General features: G+C 34.0%; 1 protein-coding gene across 4 annotated transcripts in view; it reads left to right on the forward strand.

The window, feature by feature from the left end:
• Positions 1 to 271: 271 nt before the first annotated feature.
• Positions 272 to 18,330, forward strand: part of LOC121733677 — a 115,082-nt gene continuing 97,023 nt past the window's right edge. The window contains exons 1-2 of one of the 4 annotated variants that reach the window (XM_042124006.1): positions 272 to 501; positions 15,642 to 16,008. In XM_042124006.1, the coding sequence (XP_041979940.1) occupies positions 15,905 to 16,008 (104 nt within the window). In that variant the 5' untranslated portion in view covers positions 272 to 501; positions 15,642 to 15,904. The remainder of the gene's footprint in view (positions 502 to 15,641; positions 16,009 to 18,330) is intronic. The other 3 variants (XM_042124009.1, XM_042124007.1, XM_042124008.1) reach the window with 3 other exon arrangements.

Here is an 18,330-nt window from a genome sequence, read left to right on the forward strand (position 1 = left end):
GTCGCTAAAAAAATTATAATATTTTCAGCAAAAAGTGAAATTATGTGTGTAATTATTTTGAAAAGTAAAATTAAGTAACACAAGTGTCTAAATTGAAATTAGAAAAAAAATTAAATTAGAAAAGTACAGTCAAGTAACACAAGTGTTATAAATTGAAATAGTGAAAAATTCGTAGTCTGGACGTGTCGTGTGAGCTGTAGGGCGACCGGTCGGGGCGAAAGTCGGTTTCGGAACGGCCGCTTCAGTACATACGCCACAGTCTCATCTAAGCCACTGCTATGCGCACATCCTCCCCATAGCCGAAAATCCCCATTCGAACGACGCGTCGCGGCGCGAAACCATCGCGATTTAGAACTTTGACTGTCGACTTGGCGTAGGTAAAGTTTTGTGTTAGTGAGTGCGTTCGCATTTTAGATTTTTTTGTGTGGTGACAAACCATGTGAAAGTGTTTTTATTTTGTGCCTTTTCATAATTTGGATTTTTTTGCTCCGGAAACTTTTGGTTGGGTTATGCTTTTTTTATTTATTAATATTATTGTTAATTTATCTAGATTAAAATTTATCTTAATTTATATGCACCGACGTTATAAAAAATTAGGAGTTGCGACTACTTTCATGTGCATTTGACAACAATTAGGTTTTTTTAAACCACTTTTGATTAAATAGTTATGATCTAGGAAAATTGTAGAATCAACTTTTGGAACTTTTTACTTAAACATTAGGGCGAAGCGGACGTAAAAAGTTTTGGACGTAAAGTTTTAGAAAAGTTAATTTACTTTACAGTTTAGATTTTAAAGTAGTTCGTGAGTAAAATGTTTAATTAACTTCAATAATTAAATAATTTGCATAACGCTTAAACTTATATAAGTGAATATTGGAAGTGGTTTTTCTGACGGCACTACCTACTCATTATACTGTTAGATTTCTAGCTTCTCTGACCAGTAGGCTATAATCAACATTATAGGCTAGAAGAAATCTTTAATTAGCAATAAACATACCAACGCTTTTCTTGGAAATAGCAATTCATTTTACAAATTATGTGCCACAAAAATTTTAAGTGAAAAAGTCTCGTAAGATTTTATTTCTGGCGTAAAAAAATATTTTACAGAAGTTAAAATATAAAATTTTATTGCCCGTCAGTTTAATGCGCTTAATATTTATTTATATTGCTTTTTAATTAATTTCATTAAGTGGACTTAAAATTAACATATTTTATTATTTTATTGAGTTACACAGAAAAGTTTTTTAAAAGTGAATTTAAATATAATTTAAATACCCAAGAACTTGGTAGAATAATAGTTTAGTATATTTTTCTAACTTAAATGTTGTCGCCAATATGTTTTAATTTATTTTCCGAAACTTTTACTCGTAGCCGTGTGTGTATTTCCATGTGGTTTTCTACTTGAAATTTATAGTAAGAAATTTATGTAAATAAATGTAATAAATTTGTAAATTTAAATAAAATAAAAAAAATTATGCCTAAAATAGATGATGCCTGCAACTCCGTTTCGCCAAAACTCGTTTATCGTGCGGGAACCGTACATTTTTTGGGATAAAAAGTATCCTATGTCCTTTCCCGGGACTCAAAGTATCTCCATACCTTTCAGCAAAATGAGTTCAGTCGTTTGAACATGAAGATGTAACAGACAGACACAATTTCTTAAGTTATATATTATAAGACCATACTAATATTATAATATATTATAATATTAGTATGGACTAGCTTTGCTTTGCTTGGTCAAAACACGAATAAAATGACATTTTCTAAAAATAATTCCTAGCTAGATCGATTTATCACCCCCGAAACCCCTTATAAACTAAATTTCATGAAATCGTTGGAGCCGATTCCAAGATTCCAATTATATATACTTATACAAGAATTGCTCGTTTAAAGATATAAGATAAGTATGGATTATAATGAACGTACATAATATCTAGAAAATCTAATTCGTTTATGTTAAAACATCCCAACCTCAGTGTTTAAATCAATTGATTTGTTTTAGGGTTAAATAGTCAAATAGTAAAATTGGTGTTTTATTATGTCCTTCCGTTTGTGTCACTCCCCGTTTCCTGGGTTCCGTATATTTGACGGATCACATGTCAGAGGATATATTAATATGTAGTTATGAACACTTATTGTCCGTTCAGAACCGATTTAATCTAAGCGTTAACAATAAAACACATAATACTGCAAATTTAAATAGCATAAATCTTGCGAAAATTATTTGATAGTTTTTAGGGTTCCGGGAAAAACGGGACTCTATTGCTGAGACTACGAATTACGATGTCTATCCGTCTGTCTGTCTGTCTGTCTGTCTGTCTGTCTGTCTTTCTGTCTGTCTGTCTGTCTGTCTCCAGGCTGTATATCAAGAACCACTATAGCTAGACTTCTGAAATTTTCACAGATTGTGTAAAGTGTAGTGTATTTCTGACGCTATAACAAAAAATACTAAAATAAAATAAAGTTAATATAAAAGGGGGGCTCCCATACGACAAACGTGATTTATTTTTGTTTTTGGCTCGTAATCCATAACGGCAACATGTAGACACTTGAAATTTTCACAAAATCCTAAATTATATGTGTATTTCAATATTTAATAATAAAATTAAAATCAAATAAATAATAAACGGGGGTAAAATAAATAACAAAATACAAAAACACAATTTCTCCCTACTTTAGCTCTATAACGGTATGGAACCCTTAGTGCGCGAGTCCGACTCGCACTTGACCGATTTTTGAACGTATTTCTTATTTAGTTAGCAATACTAATCAATACAGTGTAACTATTGCAATATTTTATTGCTTGCTTGATTGACAAAATTAGTGAACTTTTAATATATTTATCTTACCATTATGTATCTAAAATTTAATCGCAATGAAATTTCTGTCAAAATCATTGTACCTAACAATAGCAAACTGAAATACTGAAGTAATAATTGAATCAGACTTTAGGCAGTCTGTGCGAACTAAAACGACCATAACCTAAAACCTAAATGTATGTCGATTGCCGAGCGATACATTTATACGGTTGCTAAAGGCTAGAAAATGCTAGGTAAAGCAAGGAGTAGCACTCTGGAAGTGCCAACAGACGAGAAAAATTAAACATTAGAACAGCCATTCTCAAAGTGTGTTCCGCGAAGCCCTGGGCCTCGTAGAACTCCGCGAGCGATGCATAATTTGTTTATTAGAAATCTATTAGAAATACTGTCATGAGTCATCAGACACAAGCATGAAACAATTCATTCAAAGACCTCCTCCTCCTCACGTCGTGTTCCTCATTGCTGAGGGTCGTGATTTCCCTTAATTGGAGTCTAGTGACGACAACATTACGCCATCTGTTGCGATTCTTGGCAGAATGAAGAGCATCATGGAGGCCGGTATCTAGAGTTGTGCGCACTTGGTCAGACCATCTAATAGGGCTTCGGCCTCTTGGGCGGCGACCGTCAACTTTGCATGTAACCACAAGCTGTTCGAGGCTATGGCCATCCTCTCTTGCGATGTGACCATAGAAATCCAAAATAAATAAATCCAAATTCAAAGACAGGACATTATTATTTTTGGGGTCCGTCAAAACTGTCACTTTTTAAAAGGGTTCCTCCAAAAAAGTTTGAGAACTTCTGCATTGAACAGATGAGACTTACACCCGTCGCCAGCGGTCTGCTCTACCTCCGTCTTACGAATTTTCGAGCAGGTCACATGGCCGCGAATTTGAATTTCTTACTACTTAACCAAAAAATGTTTATAGACAAAAGTCTTCACTTAAACACAAAATACATCGAAAAATATAGACACGTTGTAAATCTCTTGTGTTTTCCATTAAGATCGATTGGAAACCACAGATATTCCACAATGTATTTCGATTAAAGAAATCGAATTACAAAGCACAACTTAAGATCGTCCAGACTTAAAGTTGTGATTTTAGTCTGGCATCTCGCCAGCTGAAGAAAAACCGATACCCCCGAATTTAGAACATAAAAATAGCACGAAATGTTTTGTGATTGATTGGAAATCTTATCTATAACATTTGACAATCGTTGTATATTCTGTCTGCAAGGTGATAACATTTCCACCACGCCACTATAATATTATAATAAGGTACTAAATAAAAAGGTATAATTAGTTTGCTTAAAAATAGTACATTAAACTACTAGATTTTATTCGCAGAATTCGTTTATCGCGCGGAAACCGTAAATTTTTCGAGAACAAAAGTAACTATCCCGTTTTGATAAATTTTGGTATTTAGACGACTTTTTTCTAATAAGTCTTTCGTTTCGTCACTTTACCATTTTGTGCACAATATTTTATTCATAACATATATTTCTGAATAAATTAAATTCAGCACTATAATTATTACTAATTAATTCAAAAATTATTATTTTAATAAATAAAATTTTAAACCAGTACAAGATATTTTTGTAAGCTATTAGATTTTAAATCAATTTGGTCAAAAGCCTTTTCTTAAATTTTCTCGTAGGGCCCACCTTTATTTATTGATTATTAAAGAGTCGAGCTTTTCATTAATTACCATAACATAAATTAAATAATTCTAACATCTCAATTAAAAGAAGTAGCAGGTTTTATTTCTTTTCTCCCAAAATATGTGGCAGAACTAGATTTATTGGACTATAAATTATATGAAGGTATATTAACTGTATGTTAAAATTATTCTTGATAACAAAAAATAATATTATTATTATAATCTGCTATATGTTATAGTTACCTTATGATTTTACTTAGTATAATTGAACTTATACCAAACTAATGTATATTTCGTCGTCAATATGTAATATTTAAATTAGAGCATTACATAGATTACAGGCTTCAGAATTTAGTTTACATTCAGATCAAAATTTAACTTTTCTAGTCTGGAACATAAGGACGGACAACACGGGAGTACAAAAGCTCTATTTTTCTGCGATTCTCAAAAATATCATAAGTAACGCAGAACTCCTTGAAAACCGATATATTATAACCTCTTCCAGCGTTATTTATCGTTATTTCTCTAGTGGCCAATGACATAGCAAATCGTACAATGTTTTGAAAGATTTCTAAGTAATTTCTAGCAATAGGGAATAAAGTATTATTCCCTATTGCTAGAAATTACTTAAAAATCTTTCAAAATATTCTACGATTTGCTATGTCATAGCATAGGTAGTAACCTACGCAAAGGTCGGAGCGTGAAAAAATTGCAGTAAAATTTTAGTTACTTGACATTTCAGTAGAATGTTATTCTATACAAAACTGTCAAAATTGATGTTTCATAATAATTATTATTATAATATTGTCATCCGCCATAACACGTCATAATATTATTATGTCGTCACGTCATGAAATGAAACACTGTGCAAAGTAGTTTTCCAGACTCTCACTCTAAGGAAATTCTAAGAGCAAATCTATGAAACATAATAAGAAATACTTAAAGTTTTGCTTTTTTAGACTTGCTGATTATTATTATCTCTGAGGACTAAGAGTAGGTATATGAGTCTACAAGCACTGCGATTCACTTCGCAAACTGAGCGATAAATCGCCAAACCAATTCGAAATAGTAAATTACAATAAATTAAGGTTCGCTTCTTTAAAATGGAATTTAAAATTTCAGTGCCATATATTCAGTAGAATGGTGTTATTGACTGCAGTTCTCCGTCGCCGTTCTAGCGGATATTCTTTCGTTTGTTTGGAACTTTTAAACTTTCTGTACCTGACTGTAAAATAAATATTTATGTCACCGTTTGTGCGAGTTTAAACGTTATTTTTGTCGTCGGGTTTTATCGTTTTGAGATCTGTTTAATTTCATTTTATTCGTGGTCGTAATAATTTCGCGTTTGGATTTTATTTTTGCTGGCGTTAGCGAACAATGTTTGTTGACTGTGCACTAGCTTTTATTGACTTCTGAACTTCGAAACATTTTACAGTTATTTAACAACTAAATAATCATTATACTGCGCAGATTCGTTTATGAAAGTCATGATAGTTTCCTTAAGCATAGTTATACCGTAGAACTACGAATAGAACAATTTTTACTCCATTCCCGTCAGATGTAAAACAAAAAGTCTTTAAGTGATGTTTAATTTAGGACGACAACACTTTTAGTTCTTGAATAAATTAACTAAACATGTATTTAAGTCAGTTAACAAATACATAGTAGAGGCATATCTCACCTAGTGTTTCAGTGTTTATGTAAGTTCTAGACCCGGCTTTAGACCCGAGGTCTCAATAAAACGCTTTCGGTCATTCCCTCACTCGCACATGTCGTTCACAACGATCTGTGAGATACTTGTCATAAACCCGGGGATACACGAGTTTTAATATAATATTAAGTAATATATTTTAATTACTTTAATATATTTTAGTTACTTTAATATCATAGTAGGTTGCTTATAACGGCTTTATATAAATCGAAATAAATTAACTCGTGAACTTAATTATATAATAATTTTTATTTTCTTGTATTTTAGATACATACTTTCAAACAATATAAGGATGTTTTTCAAGAAATGTAGAGTCAAACAAATTGTCTGATAATAAAAAGTGTTGATGATTTAAGTGTTTTTAATAATACTTACATAAATTAAAATAATACAGCTTAGTGAGCTTTCAGTCCTAGAAAATATGCTAAAAATCTAAATAAAATAACTCGTGAACTTAATTAAATAATTATTTTTATTTTATAGTATTTTAGATACTTTCAAACAATATAAGGAAGTTTTTAGAGGAAATGTAGAGACAAACAAATAGTCTGATAATAAAAAGTGTTGATGATTTAAGTGTTTTTAATCTATACTAATAATAATACTTATTATAAAGCTGCAGAGTTTGTTTGTTTGAACGCGCTAATCTCAGGAAGTACTGAAGGTCGCTTTGGAAAATCATATTATGAATCATAATAGGATTCATTTTTTTGAAATCGCAAAATGCAAGTCTGCTTGCAATTCATGTCTAGTAATTCGTACTAATTTGACATTTGTCAGTTTGACAGTTTTGACAATTCATTTGCTGAATTGATTGAGAGGATTTGCTAAATGTGACCATTTTAGCCCCGCTGGTCTGATTAGAAAAAATCTTTCAGTGTTTGATAGCCCATTTATCGAAGAAAGCTATATGCTATATTAGTATAATATATTATCACCCTAAGACCAATAGGAGCGAAGATAAGATAAATATGTGAAAAAAAAAAACGGGGAAAAATATTTGAAAGTGCTTATCTCATGAACTACTGGAGCATTTGGCCCATAGATTGGTATAGAAGATTCCATGGTACACGTTTTTTTTTTTTTTCAATTATAAAATTGTGGCCGTCTATGGACTGTTCGTCCATATCCTTTTTTTGTTATTTTATTATTTAGATTTTTCGCACCAAGGATAATTGAAATAATATTATGAATTTTAATTAATTGTGGTCCATGGTACACGTTAGACATAGGCTATTTATGAGGAAAATGTACGGTTTCCGTGAAATTCATACTTTACGCGAGCGAAGCCGCACGGAACGCATAGTACTAGATAAATTAAAATAATACTAGATTAAGACTTCACGTTTGTGGACTAGCCAGAATTATGTGTTTTTTTTGTAAATGCTAATTTAATCTGTTGGTTATTGGGGTTGTTGTTTCCCGTGCTCTACATTTAATAGACCTTTCATTTCTTCATTTAAAACAAACAAAAAAGCCGCTTTTTATACAAACATTACAAAGCCTTTTATTTTTTATTAAACTACAAGTAATTTGTATAAGATAGGAACGCGTGACATTTTATCACGTTATTAAAGTACTACGTGTGTCCCCAGCTTTACGACATAATGCGTCTCCCACTCTATTAAGGCTCTACTATGTTGGCGCTGCCCTTTAATTGTTGCTTTACACTGTTGCTGTGCCTTTGTGGGCTGTTATGTTTGTTTAGTTACGTTGTTTTAGACTCGCCTTACATATCACCTGAAAGAAACTATTAGACGACATCCGGAACTTTTCGTTGCGTCGAAATTCGTTTATTACGCGAAAATCGTACAGTTTTCCGCATCAACAATAATTCTGTGTCCATTTCTATCCTTCGAAGTATCTCTTCTAAGTATTATACACTTGACATAATGGTCAGTACTCACTATCGGTATTACTCGATGGATAAACTCCAAATCGAGTAAAAATTACTTAATTTGAGTGTGGACCGCATAACTCACAACTCGAAGGCTCGCATCGAACCGGCTCGATGGAATTAAATAAATCTAATTTCGGATCGATGAAATTAAATTAAATAAACAAATCTAATTTCCTCCAAACTTAGGGTCAATTCAGACCGCAAGGGTATAAAATAATAGCCAATGGAAAAAGTGATTAAAATCGACAGCATAATATGATCCTTCACGTGCTCTACTTCTTATCTGTGCCAAATAACATAAAAATTGCTCCAGTAGTTCGCGAGATAAGCGCTTTCAAATAATTGCCCCCGCTTTTTCCACATTCTTCTATAAAATTAGTCGTAGCGTGATAAAAAGCGTGGCCTATAGCCTTTCTCAAAAAATGGGCTATCTAACACTGGAAAAATCATCAAAATCCGTTGCGTAGTGGAAGTAGATTAAAGGAAACAAAGAGACATGAGCGAAAAAAAGCGACTTTGTCTATACGTCATATTATAATAAAACGGTAGTTAGTAAATTCTGTACATTATGGCGCATTTTCACTGGTCGATAGGGCCCGCATACGGGGTGCGGGAGATCATACCACGACCAATTATAATAGACATGCGCCATTCGTTGTCATAGACTCCCCGTATGCTGTATACCGTACGAGTTAACGACTAATGAAAATGCGCCCTTAGAGATTGTGGCCGTACCCACAATTCGCCTAACATTCCTGCATCGCGCTATCGAAGTTTCGGAGAACGGCAAGATATATACAACGTCTGAAATGACGTCAGTGGGCTTCGGCCTGATCGAGCATGCTATCTCGCTCGGTCGGAAGATCTTCCTTTTCGGCCGCCACGAACAACGTTAAAAGATATTCAAAAAATAATAAGCGGGGGGTGTCACTACTCACTACATCGCTATAGAAGCAAAAAAATGGGGTTGTCTGTCTGTCTGTATGTTTGTTGATCCGATTTGAATGTGGTTTTCGCAGATATATCCCCCCCCACCCCTCTAAGGAGACAAAAGGTCAGGTTTTGTATCAAACTTTTTCTTTAATGGAGTTACTTCATGTTATTAACTGTGTTTTCCAACTTAACATCTGGTGTATAAAATAAACCCCCCCCATCCTATGGGATAAGATTTTAATGTTGTTTGGCCCAGGCAAATGGCAAAACAACTTTTGCCGGGACAGCTAATTTTATAATAATATGTATAGATGATAGACAGAGACACACGGTGTTACCTCCTCAGCACAGCACTTCACAGCAGGCACTGCAGCCTGCAGGCAGTCTGGTCCCCAGAGCCTTAATTTTCAATCAAATATCTTCAATTCACATCGTTCTGTTATGAGCACATATTGTAACATTTTGCGCGCATCAAAATCACAATCCGAATCATCTTCTGATAAACTATCTAGTAAATCTAATATCAAGTAACTCGAAGGGTCCATAGTATTACGATTTACGATATTAAATTAAAAATATAAGAACAGCCTGTATAACACCTCAGCAGCTGAAATGTGCGTCAAGCGGGGCGGCTACCATTGAAATGTAGCGAAAGATACATTACATTACCTGTTGTGTGTGTGATAGATTAATATAATGTAAAGATGTACATCCCGGGATGTAATATACATTACCTGCTCTGTCTGTGACGCGCTTTAGAAATGAATCTACGCGTCGCGTCGCGTTGATGTCTGAATCAACCCTTATTCGAAGTTATAATACTTAGAATTTTTTACAATAGATCACTCAAGCCTAAAGCTTAATGCTTTTCTACTAGACAAAAGCCAACTTTTCTAGGTTCTAAATACGAATATAAAAGGATTTCACGCATACATAATGGTCTATAAAACTAAACGCCACATATAGAGAGCGATGCACCCGAAATTCAGTGACCTTTAATATAACCTTTATGGCAACGAAATACGAATCATTCTCCCGGAATTCGCAGGTAAAATAACTGTAAACGGAGTAGTCTTGTAAACACGTAGTAAGTTTGGGTAGTTTGGGAACAAAATGTCAGCCGAAGTTGCATGATATATGATTAGTTGGGATATTTTCGAGTTACGGTGTTTTCGTTATCGGTGCAACGAACTTGCTTCTAGGAAATTCTTGTATTTTTACGTTCACAAGGTCTGAAATAGTGACTGAAACGTACAACATTTTAAAATAAGTTCTCAAATATTTCAGCAGAATGTTTTTCTATAGAAAGTTGTCATAATCAATGTGTTGTAGTATTATAGGTATCATATATATTGCGATTGTGGTCGTTTTACATAATGTAAGTTGTAACTTGTAACAGACTTTGAAACATAACCTTCGAATTTATAGTATATAATCGAAAAAATAGATTCCCAAGAATCCGCGATCGAGGGATTAATATAGATTATAGACTAACACTCATAGATAATGAGGCTATCCATTGATAAAGAAAAATCGATTAAAATATAAATGTAGAAATGAGGAAACCATCTACAACGCCACAAACAAATTGACAAACTTTACGTCTTCACAACATCAGTATAGGATTTTAGTTGGTTCTTACTAAATCACAGGAGTCTGATTAGAAAGAATTCGTTATTTCGCTCACTTAATCCCTGGCTTTGTACTGAATAAAAGTGCAAGCAACTCAAAGAGCTAGGTCAAGTTTTTAACGATTTACTGAAACTGACTAAGTGCAAACGATTATAAACTCTATCATTGAAATTATAAGGCGTATATTAAACAATTTGCAGGGGTATGTTAAATATTCTCGCCTGCAAAACGACACTGGTGTATAGGTGAAGGTTAACGAGTAGGTCTGATTTCATTTGCAGGTACATTATGATTTAGTATACTGCATTTTCCTATCAAGCGCATAACAAAAAAAATTCAATGCGAATTTATGCGCACGAATTGAGATGCGCTTAGGATTTTGGAATCGTACATTATCATAATTAATTAGTAATCTTCTTTTCGGACGGTCAGTGGGTCAAAAATCGGGAAGGCGGTCCAGTAGTTTCGAAGACTACTCACACCTTAAACATTGTATGTCAAAAAAATTTTTTACCCGACTGCCAGGTAACCCTTTTATGTAAATCTTACACTTACTTTAAATTAGTGATGAGCAAAACAAGACACAGACAGTCTTGGTTTTAGTATTTCTAGTACAATATTGGTCTCGGACTTGGTCAAATCTGCCTGATCTCGGTCTTGGATTTGTTTTTTTAGTATTAGGATAGTCTTGGTCTCGGCATTGCTTTTTTGTAAGATCAAGACTAAGGCTACAAGACCGATTTTGCTCATCACTAGTTTAAATACTTTCGCTAGTTACCTAATCGTTAATTTTTATGGTAAATAAACCAAAGAAAAAAGACTCTACCTATCTAACATAATATCTGCAAAGGAACGTTAAAGGAAGTCGGTAAAAACTTTGACAGACAGGGACTAAACACTATATAAGTATGTTTGTATATAATAAATATTATTAGCAAATGAGAAAGTAAAGAAAATTCCACTCTTAGATGTAAAAACTAAGTTGGCTCCGTCACAAGGCACTCACACACTCAGGCTCTGCAAAGCTCGTAAAAGCCTGCATACATTATACAACCACTACTTTCAATACTTCAATTATTGTCCCCGGTTCAGAAAAGGTCAGCTCTATGTGGGCTAGTAACTTGCTCTATTACTCGCTAAACGTATGACTCGCTGAGTGAGTCTTCATAATATTATTACCAGTACCGACTGGCGATAGAACATGTTTTTAGATGGGGCTGTTCAATTCGTAAATGTCATAATTTTATGACGTTTACAGCTTTCTGTTTCTGGAATTAGGTATCCATGCCTTATTATAAATGCGACAAGGGTTTCTGTCTGTAATTTCTTAGGACATAAATTCCTGAACAGATCTTGATGTTATTAGGTGTGAACTGCTTTGAGTCCTAATTAGTTTTGGGATAGTTTTTGTTCGTGCAAAATGTACATATAGACAACATTTGGCGCAACGAAATTGCGGGAAACACCGTAATTTTATTTAAGCAAAGACTAATTTATCATAATTTAAAAATTTGGTACACCATATTTTTAACCGACATCAAAAAAGGAGGTTATTCATTCGACGCGTATGTATGTAATATTTCCAGAACTGCCCAGTTTTAGTATATACATATTAGTCTATATCATCGTCTGAACAAATGGGCTAAATTTCAAAAGTGCATGTGTGTATGTATGTATGTATTTATGTTTTTATGTTTGTGTTCGCATATCTCCGAAACTACAAGTCCGATTTAAGTGATTCTTTTTTTCTTGTACTAGGAATTTAGGGAATACTGCAAGTTTCATCAAAATCGGTTCAGTAGTTTTTGAGATAATGAATTTTAATTCTCAATTTTGAAGTCAGTTTTATCTTTTTAAAATACTATTTCACATTTGCAATCAAAGACATTGTCGTGAACTCGTGAATCTACTCTTTATTTTTGCGACCATCTACAATAATAACAAACTTCAGTCCACAAACAAGTCCAGTAAACTGGCATATTCCTCGTATTTGCGCGAGTAAACTTGCCCGTGTGCATACTGCACTACAGGCAGACCGCTACGCACTCTAATCGCTGCACAAACACCACGACATCTACAGTGTGGTCCGCGTGAAACTTTGTTACTGGAACTGACATAAGATTTCAAATTCCTTTACATGAAACTATTGTCATTGTCACGTCTAGTATAAAAATAATATTTGACAAGGAGTTTCACTAAACAATAATATGTATGCATAAAGCAATTATTATTATTAATTGAGTTCCATTGTCACTTCACGCGTGTTTTACCTGAAAGAAAAAATATATTACAACGCATCCTTGCACTATTTAAACGGAATATTTTAATAAAGTGGAAATTGTCTTAGACGACTCTGTTTATTACTGCGTGATTTATTAGATACCTACTGTTAAGTCTAAAGTATTAATTGTCACCAATAAACTTCAGTGCAATCAAACAGTCAACAACTCAACACAATATCCTTTCTAATGTTTTTCAATATTACGTTTCAGATAACTCGATACGAATTTGGCTACCTTAAAGCCAATTTGTTTTAAGTATTCTCCCGAGAAAAAAATAAATTAAAAAATTAATGAATTGAATTATTTTGTCGTAAAATTCGCAATGAATAAATGCAAAGCCTCGAAATGCGAACTTTATTGCAACAAATATCATGTTACAGACATAAAATAATATTGTAGCGGTAACCTTAGGCATGTAATAAAAGGAAATAAAATAAGTAATAATAGTAAAATGGGTCTGACTGCTTAATAAATTAAACCACGCAATTTATTAATGAGAAAACATGATGCGGTTATTGTTTTTTTCCTATTTCCAAAGATAAAGAATTTTTCCGTGGACAGGTCAACAACAAACAGCAGTTGAAAAGGCAAAATACACCATATCTTTTGGGAAATCAATGTTTTCAATAATCTATTTTGTTAAACAAAAATGTTAGGTGCATGCTTAGAAGTAGTAGCTGTATAGCCTAGGTTTATATGCAAGTATTTTTAGTATAGCGCTAAAGTTAGCTTTATTTTGCAGTAAACTAACGAATTGGTGCAAAATCTAAATGTCATTCTGACTCAAAACACACCTTTAACAAGTTATTGATCAATGAAATGAAATGATTTACCGTCAAACCAAAATCATGTCACTTCTAGACACACAATTGAAACGTTCATGTGCGTACCTGGGATCGCAAGCTTTATTATGCACACGCAGAATCACCCTTTGCGTCGCCCGCTCGTGTGAACGAAGAAAGCGTTCCAAATGATTTATTGTAAATGGTTTTCTACTTTGTTGGCTAAAATAATAAGAACCGTCCGGATTGCTGGTCTAAATTCGTTATTTTATTGTTGCTTTTTTGCCTTTGCCGCGCGCCGATACGGTGCGAAATTTAATTTGCGAAACCTTTGTTGAGGGCGCTGGGCGGATGATTCAGCGATGATCGAAATGTGAAACCGCAGGGAAAGGATTCTTTATAAAGTAACGGCTTTTTAGGTGTTAGAAAAATAATGATTTGAGTTGTAGAATATCGATTTTTCGTGTCTATGTGTAATGTATGAAAAATATGAAATAGATTCGTACAGTATCATGTTTAAAACAGGACCATCTCTGCAGTTTGATTATAATACTGTAATGATTATTATCTAAGAATATAGAGCTTCTTCTTCAGTAAGTAAAGTAATTTACTGATAAACACTAAGCTAGCATGATGCAGTAGCATAAGTTAGTACTGTAGAGTGTAGTAGATAAGATTGAAACAGTAATTTATTTGTTAGAAATTACTACGTTACTGTAAGAGCAATACATCTCAAGAATAGACTGCAATAACTTTCAAAAGTATAAAAATTCGACGTCATTGTGCAGTTGAATACGCGGTTTCCTGGGACCGCCCGCGAGGAAGATGGAAGTAATGGCCCCGGGATCCAAATGGGACTGCGAGCTGAGCCAAATTGTCCAAAATCCTCTTCCTTATAACCTATTGTTGTTATGTCACTAAATTTTAGTGATTTATCAGAGGTAGGGCTGTTTACGTTTAAAATACTTTGTAAAGCTACCAATGCAAGGGAAAGTAATGATGATGGTATATATTTTGTAAGAATCAATAGAAATTGATATATAACATAACATTATAAATATAAATAAGGTTAGAGATAAAGTAGTAACAAAAAAAATAGCAGTCGTTAAGCACGACGTATTTAAAACAATTTTAAATGCCTCGGGGCCAAAGCTTTTAGTTAACGATGACGGACTAATCAGTCGATTAACGATTACTGTTAACTGAATGAGATATCCAGAGGCACAATGACGTACGGCGGTAGCGGTCGCCTTTGTTACCAACAATGCAATTGTAAAGATTCTGACTTGGAAGGTGTCACTTGAATTAGTGGGCCATTATGCAGGCACCGGTCACTCACGGATAACAATAATTAGCCTGGACACGACAAAGAATGACACCCAGAATAATAAGATATTCGGGCAAAAAACGAATTTACCTGGACGTTTTTGCGAGCACGACGTGGCAAATAAACACCTCAGTTCCAGGAGAGGCATTGTTTAATGACTCTCCTTGGTGATCTTGCACAATTCTCAGGGTTTTTTACGTGCGGGGAGTTTTTTTGTAATCGCTGGTAGCGTTTAAACAATGGGAATGTGCTTGTGCAAAGGTGTGATTTATTTACGACTAGGGGTCTCGCTTGACCGGTGCATATTTGTGGGGTATTAGACTTTGACTTTCAAATTATAGGGCGCGATGTATAAATATTGCCACTTTCGTCTATTTCGTCGTTTAGTGCATATACAAAAGTATTGAGTCTCATAGAAATTAAGAAGATTTATTGACACATTTCTGCGCGAATCCAATGTGTTGCTAATTTTTAATATTTTTTGTTTTACTATTTTTTGACAATTTTGATTATTTCTAGCAATTAGCATGCAAAGATTTATTTATAATTATAATGATCCTAACGAAGATGATAAAGATCTTTTTCTCTTTGTTCCAGATGCAACATGGCAACACGGAATAAAGACAGAACAGAATTAAGCGTTGAATAAAATTCATTATTAATTTTCTTACAAACCGCGATAAAACAAAGATGCTGGGGTTCGCTCTAAGAAGAGTAGCCTCCATCGAATCCGCATCAGAACAGATCGACCGCTCGGCTGACGACAGCCGGTGTTTAGATAAGTAGAGTAGAACCGCAACTAGTCACAAGCAATAGTAAGTTACCTACGAAGCATAGCCCGAAGCCGCCGCCGCGGTGGCATGCTTTATTTTCCCTATTGTATCGACTGCGCGCTGACTGGTCGCTACGTCACGTGGCTTCCCGGCGCGCGACTTCAGTGCTGGATGCTACTAACTGTATACACGTGAGTACTATTTTCACTTATTAGTTATTATATTCTAAGAATATAGACTTCTTCCTTATTCACTGTAAAATATAAGTTGGTGATCGAAGTGATTAAATAAATTATGATTTAACCACAGTAAAGAAATAGAGCCTAGATTGGTTCTAACTTCTACGAGAAGCTACGAAATTTGGAAAAACTAGCCACTTATTGGCTTTAAGGACACCTTCATACAAAACAGCTCATTTATCTCATCTGCAAGATATTACACTCATGTTGTTTAAATTACTAGCAAATTTTTATTAGCGTTTTTCCAATTATTATTTTTTGTATTGTTAACAATTAACGTCATTCGTTTGACGCTTCAATAACATCTTGACGTATCTGTATTTTCTTTAGTCTTTGCTACTTTTTGCGTAACGTTTATAATGTTACAAAAACTTTAATTCTATTCTATTGTGTGTTTTATTTCATGAGTATGTAAGTAAATACTAAAGCAAATACAAATTGTCGTTCTTATGTACAATGATAATAATTATTTGCTAAACAATGACTTGCGAAATAATTGACTCCAAATCTTATTGAATATTTTTGTAGCGACGTTTTTTAAGTATTGGAGTATTTTCATAAGAGTCTGGTATGTTAATAATTTATTCAGTAGATAAAGAAATGTTTCTCGGTACTAATAAAGTTTTGAAAATTTCGTTGACTGGTCATTTTTGCTAGTTATAGCTATAAAATGTTAACTGTTCGTCATTACGTAAATTGTTAATCATCTACGCTTTGCCTACAGTTTCTACTACAGCGAGCTTTGTTTGCGTGAATTTGTCTTGGACTTTGAACTTCAACGGAACTTTTTCACGTCTCTTTCGAAATGTTACACAGATAGTCTATACATCTTAAATCTAGGTACAGATCAAAACTATATTTTTAAGATTTACAAACGGCAGTTCCTGATTCTTGCTTAACCTTTTCTATCACTGGAGGCCTAAGTCTAGCAGGCGTTTTTCTCTGTACTCGTCAATAGACGTGACATTAAGCTGTCGGGTTCCGGCAAGTGTGTGTTTATTTACAACATTTTCATTACCCACCTCAATACCACCACATTGTTGGGGCCGTGTCATTAGCTGGCCGTGTGTCAATTGTGTGATACAAAAACTTTGAAGCTTTTGTTGTGAAAATGTTGAGAATTTCTATATTATGTAAATGAGGAGGTAATAGCAATTCTTCCTTATTAACTACGTCGATAATAGTGGGAATGTGTGTTTGTCTCAGGGCCGATTTTAGCACTACCAGGACCTTGGGCGAGATTTATTCGGCGCACAGGGTGCTGGTAGTGCTAAAAAGGTGGCGCCCCTCTTGTTTGCGTTCGGTGCCTCTTTTAAATCCGGCGCCCTGGGCGGTTGCCCAGCGTCGCCCCCCAGCCCCCCTGACGCCGCTACTGATTTGTCTCTTATATGCTAAATCAAGTCATAATATTATGAAATTTAGGATGGAGAGATACTTTCGGAAGGAGATATAAAAATTACGGAAAAAGGTTTCCGCGAGATAGATAAACAGCTAGTATTATAAAGTTACAATGCACAACATAGTGTATAGAAATTATTCTGATATGAGAATAAGCGGGTATTCTTCAAATTATGTATATGAGACAGAATAAAAATTATTCTTTATTATCCACGTGTACAATAAATTAAATGTATTACCGATATATTTCTAAAGGTCATAATGTCGTTTACGGTAACTAGTAAAATGATATATTAGCGGCTAAACAATGACCGCCTACACGCCGAACTTACCAAAAGCGGCTAGAACGACAGAATTAACATTATGTCTAAACATGATAAATAGTATACAGTAGTATTTGCCGAACTTATTGGTTGTTGTGTTTTTTACTGTAATAAATTTTTTGTTTGCTCTCTTTTTTATTTGAGAGCTGTTGCATTGCGGTTTTATCTGAATACTAACAATCTTTAGTTCAACAACTATCTGTTACCAAACATAACCAAATCAAATGTCCAAAACTCAAAAGCCATACTCCACAGTACATTTGCTTATAGTAGTTATATTTTTTCATAATGTCATACTTCTCTTTCATGAATATGAAGCACGAAATAGTTAAAGGCAAGTAATCTATGATCAAATTTAATCTAGATTTTAGCAAGTTTCAGTACAAATTTAATAGCATTCATAGTTGCTATTATGTTTGCACTTGGTAAATCGTTAATTCTGACAATATTAATATGTGGGCTCCGGTGTTGTTTGAGGTCTCAAATTACTGAGGTCACGACACGCAGACGTTCGCTACTGTTCGTGTGGGTGGTATTTAAAATATTAATATGC

The sequence above is a fragment of the Aricia agestis genome, chromosome 14, assembly GCF_905147365.1.
Source record: "Aricia agestis chromosome 14, ilAriAges1.1, whole genome shotgun sequence".
Lineage (NCBI taxonomy): Eukaryota > Metazoa > Arthropoda > Insecta > Lepidoptera > Lycaenidae > Aricia > Aricia agestis.